The 20550-nt window shown below is 37.3% G+C and overlaps 1 protein-coding gene across 1 annotated transcript in view; it reads left to right on the forward strand.

Annotated features, from left to right (window-relative positions):
- The window catches only part of ABCA10 (ATP binding cassette subfamily A member 10), a 75784-nt gene that overhangs the window by 47686 nt on the left and 7548 nt on the right, over positions 1–20550 (forward strand). The window contains exons 24-34 of the mRNA XM_019466413.2: positions 144–314; positions 508–621; positions 6976–7095; positions 9421–9507; positions 12457–12548; positions 13250–13370; positions 14234–14351; positions 14738–14829; positions 16010–16188; positions 16465–16540; positions 16620–16714. Of these exons, the coding sequence (XP_019321958.2) occupies positions 144–314; positions 508–621; positions 6976–7095; positions 9421–9507; positions 12457–12548; positions 13250–13370; positions 14234–14351; positions 14738–14829; positions 16010–16188; positions 16465–16540; positions 16620–16714 (1265 nt within the window). The remainder of the gene's footprint in view (positions 1–143; positions 315–507; positions 622–6975; positions 7096–9420; positions 9508–12456; positions 12549–13249; positions 13371–14233; positions 14352–14737; positions 14830–16009; positions 16189–16464; positions 16541–16619; positions 16715–20550) is intronic.

Below are 20550 nucleotides of genomic sequence, written 5' to 3' on the forward strand. Positions count from 1 at the left end.
TCACTATATAAAATAATACAGACCAAAAAAATTACAACATGCTATTTCTAAAATGTATTAAAAGTTTGTATTTTCGCATAAACAAAATACCTTTTCGACCCAACATTTCAAACCCTTCTGTATCCCTTCTGTTTCTTTATCAGCAAAAAACTCAGTCTCAGTTATGGATTTCAGGCCTGTGTCCTTCGGCATACTGGATCGGACAGGCTCTGGTGGACATTCCATTATACTGCTCGATTCTTCTTTCAGTGTATTTAATGAACTGCTTCATGGTTTTGGAAGTCAGATTCCCACTGGTGCTCATGTTTGCTCTTGTAAGTGATCATTTTTTTCACCAGGCCAAAATATAATAGAAACAAACATTCACTTTCATTAGCGTTGTATCGTTAACGAAAGGCGTGTGTGAGAAAATGGCCTTACACAGCCTTATGGTCTCATCATCTCCCTGTTCCCCGTCCCATACGTGACCTGCATCTCTAATCTTGCCACTAAATATATTGTTTGCAGGTGGTTTGCATAGTTGGTTGTGCAGCTTCTCTTATATTCTTCACGTATGTGATTTCATTCATCTTTCGCAAGAGAAGAAAAAATAATGGCCTTTGGTGTCTCGGGTTTCTTATTGTAAGTATCTATGCATACATATGCACATTTATATTAAATATTTTTAAAGCTTATTTTTAAGAATTCAAAGTTAAGTATAAATGCTTAAAAATTTTTAAATGTTTATTTCTTTTGACTGAGAGAGAGAGAGAGAGAGAGAGAGAGAGAGAATGACTGGGGGAGGGGCAGACAGAGAGGGAGACACAGAATGTGAAGCAGGCTCCAGGCTCTGAGCTGTCAGCACAGAGCCCAATGTGGGGCTCGAACTCACAAACCATGAGATCATGACCTGAGCCAAAGTCAGGTGCCCAACCAACTGAGCCATGCAGGCACCCCTAAATACGTTACTTAGAAGAGAATGGAATCACTTCTTTTGTACCTCTTTTGTACCTCCATGGACTGTGTTCATGGTTTCAGTATTTCTTGTTCATTTTCTCTCTCCTATTTCCATCTGTTCTTTGAGGTTTCTCTTTTATATCTCTGTTTCTTTGGAGAGAAACAAAATATCTGTAGAAACCCTGGCAGGGCTCACCTGAAAGACTAGATCACTTGGGACAGTCCCCTCATTTTACAGAGTGGGAAGAACTTAAAAGAATCACACCTGAACCCAAGCCTCTCAACTCAGTGTAGTTTTTCTCCTGAATAATTCTACTTATTAAAAAAAAAAGTGCGATAGGTGACCATATTGACTAGTAATGTAATCAAACAAATAAACATGGAAAAGTTTGATTAATAAATAAAAACATTTATTACATTAGGCACTCTCTGCTGTATTCTCTTCCCTATGCCTTGTTGACATCTTGAGCAGATATCATAGCTTTCTGACCATTTCAGATAGTAAAATAGCTCATTAAGATTCACTTAAAAGGCCAGCCAAGTCCAAATCATAGCTTTAATCTCAAAAGCTCCATCCCCAACCCCACCTCAGGCATGCCCTTAGTTTGGGGACCAGTGGTGAGAAAGGGAGCAGGGTCTACCCTTTTAATTTTTCTATTTGTTCTGTTTTTCCCCTTCTCCTGTATGTGGGGACAGGGCAGAGGGTTTAGGGTAAAGAGAGCCAACATCTTACTTCTTTGGGGCTGGTACAGTCACAGTGGCTGGTCTTTGTGGGTAATATCCAAAGGTTTGGATTTAGTGTGGGTGGGAATGTCACAAATACAGCCAGTTGGAGAATTCAGTATGCCGGCAGAGATCGTAAAGGCTATTAAATTGCTTCTTAGTCTCTAAGTATCCTCCTTGCAGTACCCAATCATATCATTCGTTGGGTCGATTTTATAAGTGGTTGTGCTACAATAGTCAAATGCCGTAACGAGGTAACGCCTCCTTAACTATTGGAATTAGTCCTTGATCTGTTTGGTTTTTCTCCCCTTACTCATCCCAATATAAAGGTAGTTTTGTCTGTTTCATCCTCTCATTTAATCAGTTTTTGCTTTATATATTTTGAGACTACAGGTGACCCTTGAACAACATGGGAGTTAGGGGAACCAGCCCTCTGCATGGTCGCGATTATGCGTGTAACTTTTGACTTCCCCCAGATGTATACTGTTGACTGGAAGGCTTACCGATAACATAAGCAGTCGATTAACACATATTATTATGTTATCTGTATTACATACTGTATTCTCACAACAAAGTAACCTAGAGAAAAAAATATTATTAAGAAAATCATAAGGAAGAGAAAATACATTTCCAGGACTGCATTTATTGAACAAAAAGTGCATGTATACATGGGCCTGCACAGGTCAAACCCATGTTGTTCAAACCCATATTTTATTTGATCATTCAAGTCTGGAATCATTAGGTAGTGGCCCTATTTATTCTCATAATGGCTTTTGGTCATAAAGTCGATATGTCAGATATTAATATAGGTATACCAGATTTCTTTTATTTAGCTTTTGCCTGGTAAATCGTTTTGCCACGGGTTTACTTTCAACCTTTGGGTGTCATGCTTTTGTGTCTGTTTGTTGCCAAATGAATATAGTTGGATTTTATTTGCTGTCATTTTTAAATTCAATCTGACAATCTGTGCGTTTAATTTAATGAATTTCTTGTGATTGTTTATACACTTCAATTTGGTGATATCATTTTTTACTTCATGGCTTTGTATTTGTGATGTGCATTATGTGGTGGCTTATAGATGGGCATCATCTCTCAGAGACTTCCTGTGATCTTGTGTGTGTGTGTGTGTGTGTGTGTGTGTGTGTGTGTGTCTGTCTGTCTAAATTTCCTCTTATTAGGACAATAGTTACATTGGATTAGGGCCCACCTCCATGACGTCTTTAATCTTAATGACCTCTTCAAGGACCCCATCTCCAAATACAATCATGTTCTACTGGGCTTAGAACTTCAATATGTGAATTTCAGGGGATAAAACTCAGCCCATAATATCCTTGATTTTCTTTTCCCCATGCCAAACTTAATGGAGCCTAAAGTTAATATCCTAATTACTTCCAACACTGTATTTTGGAGACTTTATGATCAATAATTGCCCACCCTACTTACATGATATTCTCTAGTGTTTGGTTCTCTCATTTTTAATCTCATAAATAAACATTATTATTTTAAGAAGTTAAAAAATATTTGTAGACACTTTTTGTTGACCGTTTGTCCACTATTCACACATGTAACTTTGTCTTTTTATTCTCATTAGGGCCATTTTTCAGTCTCATTCTTAAAAGTTAATTTTACTGCATATAAATTTCTTGGCTGACAATTATTTTCTCTTATCACCTAAATTCACTAACCTCTTGCTGACCTTTTTGCTATTGAGATGTATTGCTGTCTGCCATTCCTTTGTAGAGGATTCGTCTTCGACTACTTTTAAGGTCTTTGACTTTCGCACCTTTAATTTCATTACATTGTTTCTAGGTGTGGATTTCTTTGTAGTTATCATTTTTTTCAAATGAATTTTGCCATCTGAATCTGTGAATTCATTTGTCAGTTCCAGGAATTTCGCTGCCAGCACCTCTTTAAATATTACCTCTCTTATGAAAGTGCGAATAAAATATTTATTTTTTGCTCCCTGGACTCTACTGAGATAGTATTAGTGTTATTCTCAGTCTGTTCTCCACATCTCTTAGCATTTTGCTCCAACTTTCTATGTCCTTGTCCTTGCTGCATTCTGGGAAATGCTTCAGACTCTCCTTCCAATTCACTTAGTTTTTGATTCAGCTATTTCTGAGTTACGCTTAATCTTTGATCAACTTTTTAAAATTTCAACTTTGTTTTCGAAAACGATTTGGCTCTATTTCAGATATGTCCAGCGGTTTCTCGTGATCTCTTGTTACTTGCTTTTGTGTTCTTTATTCCACACTTGATTTACTTATACATTTAATTAAAATAATATTTGTACTTGTTCTTTGACAATGATAACAGTCTTCAAATAGTTATAATCTATTGTTGGTTGTCCCCCCCCCCCCCCCCAAACTCCAACCCCCCCCCCCCAGCCACTTGTTGTGGCTGGCTGCTTTGTATATTTGAATGTATGTTTGTTTGTTTGTTTATTTATTTTAGCTGGGTGCACATATTCAAGATCTTACACTGGGGATATTTTCATCCTAGAAGAATTTTCAATTACTTTTGCAAGAAGTACAGTGTAGAGCCCATGTAGGGCATTCACCATCTTAGAGCGTCATGCCTTAATGAGGGGGTTGCAAGGAATACCCCTAAAGAGGGTTATTCATTCTATACTTATTCTATCGAGGGTATTTGGAGGGAAGGACCTCTCAATCCCTGAACTGGAATGCACATTTGTTCCCTGGTTGCTCAGATTTAGTGTTTACTTAATAGTCCAAGTTAGGTTTCAGACTTTGTGTTTCCTGTCAAAGAATTCTCTCACTTTTTCCCCCGAGACTAGCAGTGTATTTAAAGGACATGTGTTTTAGATGGCACGGGTAAGGTCTTTCAGGATATCTATTCTTCTATATTTCTACAGGTAGAAGTCCACAGCTAACTTTTAAAACTTCAGCTTTTGGGGCGCCTGGGTGGGCTCAGTCGGTTGAGTGTCCGACTTCGGCTCAGGTCATGATCTCGCGGTCTGTGAGTTCAAGCCCTGCATCTGGCTCTGTGCTGACAGCTCAGAGCCTGGAGCCTGTTTCAGATTCTGTGTCTCCCTCTCGCTGACCCTCCCCTGTTCATGCTCTATCTCTCTCTGTCTCAAAAATAAATAAAAACATTAAAAAAAATTTTTTTTAAAACTTCAGTTTTTTACAGCAGTGAATATAGAATCCAGTTTATAGCAGATGGAAGAATAAATATAGAATGGGGAAGTAGAAATAGGAAGTGTTTTACAACTCCTTTAAATGTAATGTTGTTGGTATTGTTTGCCAGAGGAAAGATCTAATGGAAGGATTCTTTTTATTTTTCTGATGTTTGGGACAAGATAGATGAGGTAATTAGTGCATTAAGGGAATAAGAGAAGAGAGGTAGGGTTGTCAAAGATAAGTTATTTAATTGCATTCTTAGAATTAGAAGGTTTAACTTCAGTTTTTTATAACTGAAGATATATTGCTGCATACTTTGTTACAGCAGAACCTTTATTACTTATAAATGGCATGAACAGTAAATCTTCAAGGAGATTCTGATACAAGGTTATAAAATAAACTAGTGAACCTGTTTCTGTTTATATTGCTTTTTCCTCCAGAAAATGTTTCTGGTGCTTGTGGAGGAAACATTATTTATATGCGTTTTTGTTCTATCATCTGTTTCATATGTATCATGGCAGCCGACGTCATGTCCACTGACTTGATGTATGGCCGTTTATCTTCCTATAAAAGTATAGCGGTTAAGAGTTTGGGCTCTAGAGCCAGACAGCCCCCGGTTTGAATCCTTGACCTAGCACTGAACAGCTGTAAGACACTGGGCAAGTCAATTCATTTATCTGACCCTCGGAAAATATATATAATAACCATAATACTTTAAAGGGTCAGGACTGACTTTTTCAAAGCACATTGACCATCACAGTGCTAGTCAACTGCTCATCAAAGTCCTTGGTAAACAGTAAATGCTCAGTAACAGCTTCTAGCCTTTTCTTGTCTTTCACCCCTTTTTATTCCTACAACTGTAGTAACTACAATACCACTCCACAAAGTGATTTGCATAAATTGAACCCTTAATATGTATCTTTTTGGGGACCCCTGGGTGGCCCAGGTGGTTGAGCGTCCGACTTCGGCTCAGGTCACATCTTGCTCACATATCTTGTGCTGACAGCTCGGAGCCTGGAACCTATTTCGGATTCTGTGTCTCCCTCTCTCTCTGCCCTTCCCCTGCTTGGGTTCTGTCTCTCTCTCTCTCTCTCTCTCTCTCTCTCTCTCAAAAATAAATAAACATTTAAAAAATTTTAAATATGTATCTTTTTTGATTATTTGATGAATAAAAACATAAAGATAGAAATCCTCCTGCCTTTCCAATATTCACTCACTCACTCATTCATTGATATTTATTGCATTTCTCTGTTACAAAGTGCCAGACACTTTGCTCGAGCAAAACAATCTTTGCAATCAGAGGACTTATATGGAATATGTAAAAGAAAGTGATTCTTATCCAAACCAAACCAAATCCTTCTTCAGAATGCCCCATGGGTCTGTGGCGAAAGGAGAACTGGGTCCAGGGAGTCCATTTAGGAAACCACCAAAGTAGTCTGACTTGGGAATATGGGCTGCCATGTATGGTGCTGTCCATACTATTTTTCTCTGAGTTTTGTTTTGAGTATACTTGACACAAGACATCACATTGGTTTCAGGTGAACACCATAGTGAGTCCACAAGTTAACGCGTTACGCTATGCTCACGAGGGTAGCTACCCTCTGTCACCATACATCGTTATTACCTTACCATTGACTATATTTCTTCCGCTGTGCCTTTTATCCCCTTGACTTATTCATTCCTCCCAGGATGTTTTCAACCTTTCACTATTCCTACCTTAGTGTCAAAATGGATAATTCTCATATCTTTCCTATTGCTTAAATACGGCAATAAATACCTCAACGTTTATTTTGTCCTTTTGTCTTTTAAGATTCCAAGTCATATCATTAGTTAATTCTAAATTATACGCTGGTGCTAAAAGCATATGAGGATTTTGGGTGATGAAAGGGGTAAATAATGTAATATCCCTTTCTTTTATTGTTACTCTCTATCCATATCAGATAGTGCGAAATCTTCTAGATATTTAAAAGATATTTATCTTTTAGATATTATAAACTTGTGTTTCAGTTGTAATGATAGTTTCTTGCTTCCTAAAGAGGAAAACCTAGCAATATTGCTATATATAAAGTGAAAATGAGAATATCTCCTAGGAAAACAGATTATTCGTTTAAAAAGCTTACAATATTATATCCGACTGAGAAAATTAAAATACCTATGGATATTTTTCTTCTAGATTTCAATATTTTTACTCATCATCCAATCATCAGCCAAACCTGAAGACCCCAGTTCAATTCTATGCATGATTTCAATACCTTTCTACACTTTAATTAGATTTTTCATACTTTTTATGGAGGTAAGCAATATTACCTACTGTGTGACTGACCTTAACCATGTAGCCCATTAATGAAATCTTTGCCCAGTGTTGAAACAAGTATAAAATTTAGGAGTTATTCGATGCTGGTAAGTTCTGAAACTAAGATTGCAAAACTGAATAAGGTTGATGACTGTGCTTGAGTCCCTTTTCCTAAATATCAGATCACATGGGAGATGTGACATATTGCGCTCTTTGATTGCCTGCCACTTAGTGTCAATAAATTGCTTTGGAGATGTGATTGGTAAGGGAAGGAAATCATGTTGCTACAAAGCACTTCTGGGGGAAACCAAGCGCTGCTGAGAATTTGGGGGCAACTGTTGATAAATGTCATCTACATCACAGTTCTGGACTTTATCACTCCCACTATAAAGAAATTTGCAAGTGCACTCCTTTTGTTTTTAATGTTTGTGTATTCTGAGAGAGAGAGAGAGAGAAAGCACATGCACACATGAATGGGGGAGGGGCAGAGAGAGAGGGGGAGAGAGAGAATCCCAAGCAGGCTCCCAACATGGGGCTCAATCCCACCAACCATAAGATCATGACCTGAGCCGAAATCAAGAGTCAAACACTTAACCGACTGAAACACCCAGGCGCCCTGTGCAAGCACACTTCTTAATGAGCACCATGTGATGTATGAAACTATTGAATCACTGCATTGTACTCCTGAAACTAATATAACACTGTCTGTTAACTAACTCAAATTAAAATAAAAACTTAGGGGCACCTGGGTGGCTCAGTTGGTTAAGTGCCCAGCTCTTGATTTCAGCTCAGGTCATGATCTCACACTTCATGAGATGGACTCCACATTAGGCTCTGTGCTGGCAGCGTGGATCCTGCTTGGGATTCTCTCTCCCTCTCTCTCTACCCCTCCACCATGGTACACGTGTATGCTCTCTCTCTCTCTAAATAAATAAATATACATAAACATTTAATAAAATAGAATAAAATAAAAACTTAAATAAAAAATTTAAAAATCATTAGTGCTAAATACTTTTTTTTTTAACATTTATTTATGTTTTTGAGACAGACAGAGACAGAGCATGAACGGGGGAGGGTCAGAGAGAGAGGGAGACACAGCATCTGAAACAGGCTCCAGGCTCTGAGCTGTGGGCACAGAGCCCGATGTGGGGCTCGAACTCACAGACCATGAGATCATGACCTGAGCCGGAGTGGGATGTGCAACCGACTGAGCCACCCAGGCGCCCCATTAAGTAGTATTTTTAATAGGAGGCAGCTAAAAAATATTCATCTGAAGAACGAATCAGAATTGCAAAACTATAGTCAAGGGTATTTTATTATAAAATATCTATTATAAAAAGTTTGAAATAATGTTTGCTCTTAGAAGGTAATATATGTATTCTGCCAAGCCCAGGATCTCACATAGTGTGGACACTCACTAAATGGTAGTCATTTTTAAAATATCCCTTTTAGCATTTATTGGCAGAAAAAATATTAGATTCTTCTGAGAACATTCACTTTTAGTAAAATGAATAATGAGCATTATATACTCCCTCTCGTTTACCTATCTTATGGAACTGAGGGAAATGCAAAACTAAATGCAGTGCTTAACTTCAATAATTATCTTATTCTAAGACTTAACACGTCTATTTCTAGGTATTTTACAATTGTGAAAAAAATACGTATTTCTAGGTATTTTACAATTGTGTAAAGTCGTATTCTAAGACTTAACACGTCTATTTCTAGCTATTTTACAATTGTGAAAAAAATACCTATTTCTAGGTATTTTACAATTGTGAAAAGTCGTATTCTAAGACTTAACACGTCTATTTCTAGCTATTTTACAATTGTGAAAAAAATACCCATTTCTAGGTATTTTACAATTGTGAAAAGTCGTATTCTAAGACTTAACACGTCTATTTCTAGCTATTTTACAAAATAGCTCCCGCTATTTGGGGTTTAACATTCTGATCAGTGTCGGCTGGCTTTTAGAAGGAGGTGAGGATAATGATGACAGAACTGTAACCAGAAAGAACACTGCAAGGCCTCTCAGTACTGAGAATGTTCATAGATGTTAGCATACATCGAACAAAATATGTAATATTTATGTGTCAAAAATAAAATCAGTCTAGATGAAAAAAATAGAAGAAGAAATCTGCCAATCCCTACCACATACAATTGGAAGGCAGAAGGTGTTGGAGATTACAACCAAGGAAGGATGTCAGCTCATCAACAGACTTTAGTAACAGAGAACAAATTCAAGTTCAACGTTTGCATATTTAGTGCACAAATTTTATATGCATCAAGCAGAGGAAACTTCATTTAACTCTTGTGTTTCTTCAACAGGTATTTTATGTGTATGTGAGAAACTCGGAAAGTGTGAATGATGAAATAAAGGAAGGCAATCAGAGCATTCTCTTAACAATCTTAATAGTAAGAAAAATTTTCTACCTGAATGTGTATCGCCTAGGATTCGTAACTGTGTAATACACTTAGTCTTATTTAAATAACGGCAAATTTAAGTATCCTAAAAATACTCGCTCTTACTATATTCTATTATATTCTACATTCAAATATAATGACAGTAAAACATAAGGATATTTTTCTATATGGAATCAATGACAGTATAATATACACCAGAAATACTAAAGGCTTGGTTGCTGTTCAGAAATACTAAAGGTTTGGTTGCTGTTATTTTTTTTTAATTTTTTAAGTGTTTTTTATTTTTGAGAGAGAGAGAGAGAGAGAGAGCACAAACGGGGGAGGGGCAGAAAGGGAGGGATGCAAAGAATCCGAAGCAGGCTCCAGGCTCTGAGCTGTCAGCACAAAGCCCAACCCGAGGCTCAGACTCACGAACCGTGAGATCATGGCCTGAGCCGAAGCTGGACTGTTAACCAACTGAGCCACCCAGGCGCCCCAGCTTGGTTGCTATTCTTATACATTATTGACATGATATGTATCCAAAGACAATTTGGATTGCCTGTGGTGATTTATAAAGAATGCTATATGGCCAAAAATCATTTAAGTATGGATGAAAAAATAAACTAATTTGAATAATGAAAAAGAAAGGTGAAAAATTAAGTGGAATTTTATACTGGGAAAAGATACTGAGATAGAATATAAGTGTTATTTCTGTGCATATGGTAACTGAGGCAGAAAAGGGAAACAAAATGGATTACAGACCTCTTTTTTCTCTTTAATGGCAGAAGAATAGTTTCTTGAGGGAGAAAGTTTCCCAAGTTTTTATAAATTTATAAAATTATATCCATTTCCACAAGATTCTTTGTATATTGAACGTGTATCTTTCCTATTTTCTAAATATATGCAGAGATGTTACATATTCAATTATTTTTTAATTGATCACTAACAAATCCTAAAGTTATACAGTTGTTTGGTTAAGACATATATTCATTAAAATGTGCAGCTCTGAGTGACACAACACAGAAACCCTGGGACCTAATGCTGTTACTGGCAGGCATCCTTCCATTGTTTATGATTTTACTTGGAAACATCTTAGTACTTAACGATGAAGCATTTTATTAACTGTGTAAAGTATTACATGATCCCTAGTTTACTAGAGGTTTTAGTCTTCGTTTGCTTACGTATTTATCAAGAATGAATCTTGAATCTTATCAAAGGTTGTGTGTATCAAGAATAATCAAATAGTTTTACTAAATCTATTAAGATAATTAATGAATTTTATTTCATATTTCATATTTAAGAAATCTGTCCCTCTCTGAGGTCATTTAAAATTCTTTGATGTTGTCCTCTAAAAGACTTATATTTTCTTACCCATTTATGTCTTCAGTCACCCGCACTTGATTTTATTTCTGTGTTGTGAGGGAAGGGTCCTATTTCATTCCTGTCTTTAAAGATACTCAGTTGTCCAGAACTATTTATTGAAAAGCCTGTGCCATTCCATTGATATTCAGGGACGCCTCTGTTCATATATAAAATGCCCGTGTATATAGGGTCTGTTTCTGGGATATCTATTCCAATTTGTATGCTTCTGCCAAATTCTTTGGATAGCTACTAGTTTGGTAGTGCTTTTAACTAAATTCCAGGCTTGGGGGCCTGAGTGGCTCAGTTGGTTGAGCATCTGATTCTTGATTTCGGCTCAGGTCATGATCCCAGGGTCGTGGGATCGAGCCCTGCATTGAGCCCTGCATCAGGTTCCACACAGAGCAGGGAGCCTGCTTAAGAGTCTCTCTCTCTCCCTCTGCCCCTCTCCCCGGCTCATGCTCTTGCTCTCTAAAGTAAATAAAAATAAATATTAATTAGTTAATTAATTCCAGGCTTGAGGTGTTTTGGACCATTCAGATGATGTGAATTTGGGCTACAAATATGTGCAAAAGCTGGCTTCTCATTCTGTTTCACTCCCCGTGGTTGACACTCAAGGCAATTATCTTACAAACCTCCTGGGTGTTCTTCATGTCCTTCCCTAAGAGTAAAACCCTTTGAGGCCCATGCTTTATTAGTGAAAAGACCACCTATTCTACTCCTTGCTTGGAAGAAAACTCTAGAGTTGTGTACTTTCTCCTGTCTTCTTCTCCTGGACGTGCCATGAAATCTGAAGTTTGAAAACTAACTCCAGGAGCAGAGATGCTTTGATGTCAAGCCTACCCCCTACATCCACTGAGATCGGGCTTAAAAAGCCCTTACTATCTTTTTTCTTTTTAATTGATTATTTTTGAGAGAGATGGTGAGCTGGGGAGGGGCAGAGAGAGGGGGAATCCCAAGCAGGCTCTGCAGTGTCGATGCAGAGCCCAACGTGGGGCTTGAACTCATGAAACCCTGAGATCATGACCTGAGCCAAAACCAAGAGTCTGATGCTTCACAGACTGAGCCACCCAGGGAGCCCAAAAGTTCTTACTATCTTTAAAAAAAGTCCCTACTATCTCGTCAGCTTGTGTGTGTGTGTGTGTGTGTGTGTGTGTGTTTTAATTTAATGCAGGACTTTTAGGGTTTTTCCTGCTCCCCTATTGGAAGGGTTGGTTTGGATAAACTCCTGTCCGAAGTATTTTGTAACATTTTTGTCAAATTTGTAAGAAAATGATCAAATCGGGGCGCCTGGGTGGCTCAGTCGGTTGAGTGCCGACTTCGGCTCAGGTCACGATCTCACAGTCCGTGAGTTCGAGCCCCGCATCGGGCTCTGTGCTGACAGCTCAGAGCCTGGAGCCTGCTTCCGATTCTGTGTCTCCCTCTCTCTCTGCCCCTCCCCCGTTCATGCTCTGTCTCTCTCTGTCTCAAAAATAAATAAACGTTAAAAAAAAAAAAAAAAAAAGAAAATGATCAAATCTTCCATAAGGAAAGGCAAATATTGTTCACTGAATCTGAATCCCATGATGATGCTAATTCTAATGTTCCTTCTTTACTTTTTAGCCATACCTTCAGAGTATCATTTTCCTTTTTGTCATAAGGTGTCTGGAAATGAAGTATGGACAAAAAACAATGAGGAAAGACCCAGTCTTCAGGTCAGGAGAACATTTCTTAACATCTGAGTATAATTTCAATATTTAATGTTGGTGACAGTACATTTAACATCAATTTATTATGATAGATTTACTAGTCAGTTCTTAGCAGGGCAAACTGGACATCGTTATTCTGGGGAAAAAATAAAAACCAAACCAACCCCAAACCGCATTAGATTGAATGCAGGCATGCATAATTTCTAAGTCCTGGGTCTTAACAGATTTTAGGCAAGTTGAGTTTTGTTTGTTCCGTGCCTCTCTCTTAGCAGTGGGGAAGCACCAAAGTTTGTTTTTCTCCTGCCGAGAGCAAGTATCAGTCCCCGAAGAGGAGACGTGAGAATGAGCTGGTGCGTTCAGTATGTGGGTGGACCGTTTTGGAAAGGGAAGAGAAGCCAGTTCTGGCGATCACTGATGATGTAATGTGAGCACAATGTGGATGAGGCAGACGGGAAACACTGATGAGTGTGCATCTGAGGGAATTTAGAGAGCCCGTTGACAGATGGAATAGAAGGTCTTAAAGACAATAATCAAAGAAAATATTTCAAGGGACTTGGCTACCTACAGAAGGAATCTTGTCGGTAGTAAATTACTTTTTTTTCTCTTAAAGCCAAGGATAGTCATTTAAGTATAGAGGCTTACGTACGTTCTCTTGATAAGGTGGTACAGCTAGAATCGAATGGTATGTTATTTCATTTTCTCTGTAGGATCTCCTCAAGAAGTAGGGAAAATCATCCAAACCCAGAAGAGCCAGAAGAAGAAGATGAGAATGTCCAAGCTGAAAGAGCGAGAACAGCAAATGCACTCACTACTCTGAACCCGGATGAGGTGACAAGTGTCTTGACCCTTCACAAAACTCTGAGCTCGGTAGCTTATCCTGGAGAGCTGAACTCCTGGTTTTTCTTTTCGCAACTTGGTTTTGTTTCTGTGACATTGCATGTGTATGTCATATTTAAATCGCATCTTTTGCAGTACGTATCTTATCATGACTCCTCTAGTTTTCTCTTCTTCGGTTTTTTGTGGGTCTTCACCGGCCACGTCTTCATGCGTCACTGCAATTCAACACATTCTCCGATATTTTTATCAACCTTAACAAAAGTTCGCGTCTTCTGCAAGACTTGCAGTTTCATTTTGCCTCATCTCGAATTGTGACATTAGTAACGGTAATCAGCAGGTGAATTTACACCTAGTTCATTTCAATAAGAAATGAACCAGAGGGGCGCCTGGGTGGCTCAGTCGGTTAAGCGACCGACTTCAGCTCAGGTCCTGATCTCACAGCTTGTGAGTTCAAACCCCGCATAGGGCTCTGTGCTGACAGCTCAGAGCCTGGAGCCTGCTTCCGTTTCTGTGCCTCCCTCTCTCTCTGCCCCTCCCCTGCTCACGCTCTGTCTTTCTCTGTCTCAAAAATAAATAAACAAAAAAAATTTTTTTTAAAGAAATCAACTAGAAATTAGTGCCAAGGGCATAACGCAAACACAATGAATTTGATTACGAATTGGTTTTCTCCGTGGTTGATAAAGTAATCTTCATTCATGAACGTACATTTAGGCATTTCATTTGAAAGAAAGAGGCTGAATTATCACTGTCACAAAATCTGGTTAGATTCATAGCCTAGGACATGAAAGATAAAACATGCATGCACAAAATATCTGAAATTTAATGGGAAAATCATGCTTTGTCATGTTTTCCAGAAACCACTCGTAGTGGCAAGCTGTTTACACAAGGAATATAAAGAGAAAAAGGAACATTGCTTTTCAACAAGAAAGAAGAAAATAGCTATTAGAAACATCTCATTCTGCATTAATAAAGGTTTGGATAACGTTCCCTTTATTAGAATGTTCCTTATTATTTAGATTTGGGACTATGAAAAGGGGGAAAATTTCCATTCTTTGAGACTGTTCACCTATCTTGGTTAACAGATAATTATAAAGATACTTGACATGTTGGCAGAGAAACAATTTCTGTTTCAAAATCATGTCCCAGTTCAAATGGTGAGAAACCCCATCTTGGATCAGGAAGACCAAACCATTCTACTATAAATCCAAAGTCTTTCCATTCACACTGTAATATAGAAAATTACAAAGGGGTTGTTGGAAGATGTTCTTTTGTTTCGAAATATTACTAAGCTAAGTGAATTTAGGCTGGTCAAACTTTGAAGTACAAATCATATCGTCAATGATGACTCTGTCTTCCAGGTGAAGTGTTGGGGTTGCTGGGACACAATGGAGCCGGTAAAAGCACTTCTATTAAAATGGTAACAGGAGACACAAAGCCAACTGCAGGAACGGTACGTGACAAGCTCATTGCCAGGGGAAATTTCATTTGCAGTGTCAATATCGTCCTCCTATTGTTCTTTCAGCAGATCAAATGATTTTTGAGAAAATGAATAAATAGATGATTTATTATAATTATGTATAATTATAATAAATATAATTATAATTAAATATTATTAATTAATTAATTATTAATTAATATATCAATATATTAATATATAATGATATATTATATTATATTATTATTATATTAATATAATATATAATGTATTAATTTATATATTATATTAATATTTATAATATTTAATATAATATAATATATATTCCATTATATATAATATATAACGCTATAATATATAATATATAATGGAATGTATATTTAATATAATATATATGTAATATAATATAATATATTCCTTTATTTATAATATATAATGCTATAATATATATAATATATAATGGAAAATATATTTAATATAATATATGTATTATAATATATATTATAGAATATATAATTTATTATATATAATACACAATGTAATATATAATATAATATACATAATGTAATATATAATATAATATACAATTTATTATATATAATATACAATGTAATATATAATATATAATGTAGTATATATAATATATCTAGTATAATATGATATATATTCCATTATATATAATATATAATGCTATAATATATATCATATAATGCATTATATATTTAATATAATGTATGTAATATAATATTATATATATTCCATTATATATATTATAGCATTGTATATATTATATATAATGGAATATGTATCTAATATAATATAATATAATATAATATAATATGATATAATATATATTCCATTATATATATAATACATATAATGATACAATATATATATTGATATATATATATCATTCATCTGTCCTTTCTTCTTTACCCATTCATCTATCAATGGATACTTGGATTGCTTCCACATCTTGGCTATTGTCCATAATGCTGCAATAAACATGGAGGGAGGTGTATATCTTTTTGAATTAGTATTATTGTTTTCTTTGGTTAAATACCCAGTAGTGGAATTACTGGATCATATGATAATTCTGTTTTTCATTTTTCGAGGAGCCACTTTTATCTCCTTCAGTAGAGGGAGGATTGGAGCCAAAGCTGGATGCGGATCTGACTTTCCTTGTTCGATGCAGGTGGTTTTAGAAGGCTACAGAACATCTCCAAGGCAACCGGAAGATGACACCGTCAAGTTCTTGGGGTACTGTCCTCAGGAGAACTCACTGTGGCCCAGTCTTACGGGGAAGGACCACGTGGAGCTGTACGCAGCAGTGAAAGGAATGAGCAAACAGGAGGCTGCTCTGAGTACTTCTCGGTACAGAAGGAAGCTTTGTGGAGGGAAGACGGGAGGAACATGTCATTTCCTGATTAAATATGGAAAGATCATAAACAAGATCTTTTAATTTTCATGCAAATTAAAACGACTGAAAATCTGAATAAGAACCAAATCATAAGTTTATGCATTTGTGATGATGTTAATGGTCCTTCAATCTACTGTTTTCAGGTGGATGGTGCTAAGGTTTTCTATATCGTTGGTGTAGGTAGGAACATGTGCCTTGTGTATAAATCAGTGTCGGGTTTTTTTTGTCAGATTGGTGGAAGCTTTCAAGCTCCAGGAACAACTTAAAGTACCCGTGAAGGACTTATCCCAAGAAGTAAAGAGGAAGGTAGGTGGGGGGCTGAGTGTTACTCTACGCACCCCACGGGTCGGTGCCAGACACGCTGTTCCTCTCCTTCTCGTTCCAGCTGTGCTTTGCACTGAGCGTCCTGGGAGACCCATCGGTGGTGCTTCTGGATGAGCCATCCACAGGGGTGGACCCCGAGGGGCAACAGCAAATGTGGTGAGGGACATCAGATTACATAGTATGAGTCTGGAGTTAATATTTTTTCTACACTTGCTCTATTTATCTTTGATGCTCACATCGTCTATTATTTAATTCAGTGAAACTTAATGTAGTATTCAAAATTCCCCAAGGAAGGAAAAATAGACACGTTAAGAATCGATTAGAATCTTGAATGTCTTCGCTTGGATTTTCTTTTTCTTACTCTTCTTCCTCTGCCTCTTTTTTCTTTTATTTTTCAGTTGTTGAAAATCCTACAATGTGATGTTTCTCTGTACTCCAGCTTTTTTATTTTATTTTTATTTTTTTTTTATTTTTTATTTTTTAATATATGAAATTTACTGTCAAATTGGTTTCCATACAACACCCAGTGCTCATCCCAAAAGGTGCCCTCCTCAATACCCATCACCCACCCTGCCCTCCCTCCCACCCCCCATCAACCCTCAGTTTGTTCTCAGTTTTTAACAGTCTCTTATGCTTTGGCTCTCTCCTACTCTAACCTCTTTTTTTTTTTTTTTTCCTTCCCCTCCCGCATGGGTTTCTGTTACGTTTCTCAGGATCCACATAAGAGTGAAACCATATGGTATCTGTCTTTCTCTGTATGGCTTATTTCACTTAGCATCACACTCTCCAGTTCCATCCACGTTGCTACAAAAGGCCATATTTCATTTTTTCTCATTGCCACGTAGTATTCCATTGTGTATATAAACCACAATTTCTTTATCCATTCATCAGTTGATGGACATTTAGGCTCTTTCCATAATCTGGCTATTGTTGAGAGTGCTGCTATAAACATTGGGGTACAAGTGCCCCTATGCATCAGTACTCCTGTATCCCTTGGATAAATTCCTAGCAGTGCTATTGCTGGGTCATAGGGTAGGTCTATTTTTAATTTTCTGAGGAACCTCCACACTGCTTTCCAGAGCGGCTGCACCAATTTGCATTCCCACCAACAGTGCAAGAGGGTTCCCGTTTCTCCACATCCTCTCCAGCATCTATAGTCTCCTGATTTGTTCATTTTGGCCACTCTGACTGGTGTGAGGTGATATCTGAGTGTGGTTTTGATTTGTATTTCCCTGATAAGGAGCGACGTTGAACATCTTTTCATGTGCCTGTTGGCCATCTGGATGTCTTCTTTAGAGAAGTGTCTATTCATGTTTTCTGCCCATTTCTTCACTGGGTTATTTGTTTTTCGGGTGTGGAGTTTGGTGAGCTCTTTATAGATTTTGGATACTAGCCCTTTGTCCGATATGTCATTTGCAAATATCTTTTCCCATTCCGTTGGTTGCCTTTTAGTTTTGTTGGTTGTTTCCTTTGCTGTGCAGAAGCTTTTTATCTTCATAAGGTCCCAGTAATTCACTTTTGCTTTTAATTCCCTTGCCTTTGGGGATGTGCCGAGTAAGAGATTGCTACGGCTGAGGTCAGAGAGGTCTTTTCCTGCTTTCTCCTCTAAGGTTTTGATGGTTTCCTGTCTCACATTCAGGTCCTTTATCCATTTTGAGTTTATTTTTGTGAATGGTGTGAGAAAGTGGTCTAGTTTCAACCTTCTGCATGTTGCTGTCCAGTTCTCCCAGCACCATTTGTTAAAGAGACTGTCTTTTTTCCATTGGATGTTCTTTCCTGCTTTGTCAAAGATGAGTTGGCCATACGTTTGTGGGTCTAGTTCTGGGGTTTCTATTCTATTCCATTGGTCTATGTGTCTGTTTTTGTGCCAATACCATGCTGTCTTGATGATTACAGCTTTGTAGTAGAGGCTAAAGTCTGGGATTGTGATGCCTCCTGCTTTGGTCTTCTTCTTCAAAATTACTTTGGCTATTCAGGGCCTTTTGTGGTTCCATATGAATTTTAGGATTGCTTGTTCTAGTTTCGAGAAGAATGTTGGTGCAATTTTGATTGGGATTGCATTGAATGTGTAGATAGCTTTGGGTAGTATTGACATTTTGACAATATTTATTCTTCCAATCCATGAGCAGGAAATGTCTTTCCATTTCTTTATATCTTCTTCAATTACCTGCATAAGCTTTCTATAGTTTTCAGCATACAGATCTTTTACATCTTTGGTTAGATTTATTCCTAGGTATTTTATGCTTCTTGGTGCAATTGTGAATGGGATCAGTTTCTTTATTTGTCTTTCTGTTACTTCATTGTTAGTGTATAAGAATGCAACTGATTTCTGTACATTGATTTTGTATCCTGCAACTTTGCTGAATTCATGTATCAGTTCTAGCAGACTTTTGGTGGAGTCTATCGGATTTTCCATGTATAATATCATGTCATCTGCAAAAAGCGAAAGTTTGACTTCATCTTTGCCAATTTTGATGCCTTTGATTTCCTTTTGTTGTCTGATTGCTGATGCTAGAACTTCCAGCACTATGTTAAACAACAGCGGTGAGAGTGGGCATCCCTGTCGTGTTCCTGATCTCAGGGAAAAAGCTCTCAGTTTTTCCCCGTTGAGGATGATGTTAGCTGTGGGCTTTTCATAAATAGCTTTTATGATCTTTAAGTATGTTCCTTCTATCCCGACTTTCTCAAGGGTTTTTATTAAGAAAGGGTGCTGGATTTTGTCAAAGGCCTTTTCTGCATCGATTGACAGGATCATATGGTTCTTATCTTTTTTTTTGTTAATGTGACGTATCACGTTGATCGATTTGCGAATGTTGAACCAGCCCTGCATCCCAGGAATGAATCCCACTTGATCATGGTGAATAATTCTTTTTATATGCCATTGAATTCGATTTGCTAGTATCTTATTGAGAATTTTTGCGTCCATATTCATCAGGGATATTGGCCTGTAGTTCTCTTTTTTTACTGGGTCTCTGTCTGGTTTAGGAATCAAAGTAATACTGGCTTCATAGAATGAGTCTGGAAGTTTTCCTTCCCTTTCTATTTCTTGGAATAGCTTGAGAAGGATAGGTATTATCTCTGCTTTAAACGTCTGGTAGAACTCCCCTGGGAAGCCATCTGGTCCTGGACTCTTATTTGTTGGGAGATTTTTGATAACCGATTCAATTTCTTCGCTGGTTATGGGTCTGTTCAAGCTTTCTATTTCCTCCTGATTGAGTTTTGGAAGAGTGTGGGTGTTTAGGAATTTGTCCATTTCTTCCAGGTTGTCCAATTTGTTGGCATATAATTTTTCATAGTATTCCCTGATAATTGTTTGTATCTCTGAGGGATTGGTTGTAATCATTCCATTTTCATTCATGATTTTATCTATTTGGGTCACCTCCCTTTTCTTTTTGAGAAGCCTGGCTAGAGGTTTGTCAATTTTGTTTATTTTTTCAAAAAACCAACTCTTGGTTTCGTTGATCTGCTCTACCGTTTTTTTTAGATTCTATATTGTTTATTTCTGCTCTGATCTTTATTATTTCTCTTCTTCTGCTGGGTTTAGGCTGCCTTTGCTGTTCTGCTTCTATTTCCTTTAGGTGTGCTGTTAGATTTTGTATTTGGGATTTTTCTTGTTTCTTGAGATAGGCCTGGATTGCAATGTATTTTCCTCTCAGGACTGCCTTCGCTGCATCCCAAAGCGTTTGGATTGTTGTATTTTCATTTTCGTTTGTTTCCATATATTTTTTAATTTCTTCTCTAATTGCCTGGTTGACCCACTCATTCGTTAGTAGGGTGTTCTTTAACCTCCATGCTTTTGGAGGCTTTCCAGACTTTTTCCTGTGGTTGATTTCAAGCTTCATAGCATTGTGGTCTGAAAGTATGCATGGTATAATTTCAATTCTTGTAAACTTATGAAGGGCTGTTTTGTGACCCAGTATATGATCTATCTTGGAGAATGTTCCATGTGCCCTCGAGAAGAAAGTATATTCTGTTGCTTTGGGATGCAGAGT

This window comes from Panthera pardus, unplaced genomic scaffold (assembly GCF_024362965.1).
Source record: "Panthera pardus isolate Hobbes unplaced genomic scaffold, ASM2436296v1 HiC_scaffold_3, whole genome shotgun sequence".
Lineage (NCBI taxonomy): Eukaryota > Metazoa > Chordata > Mammalia > Carnivora > Felidae > Panthera > Panthera pardus.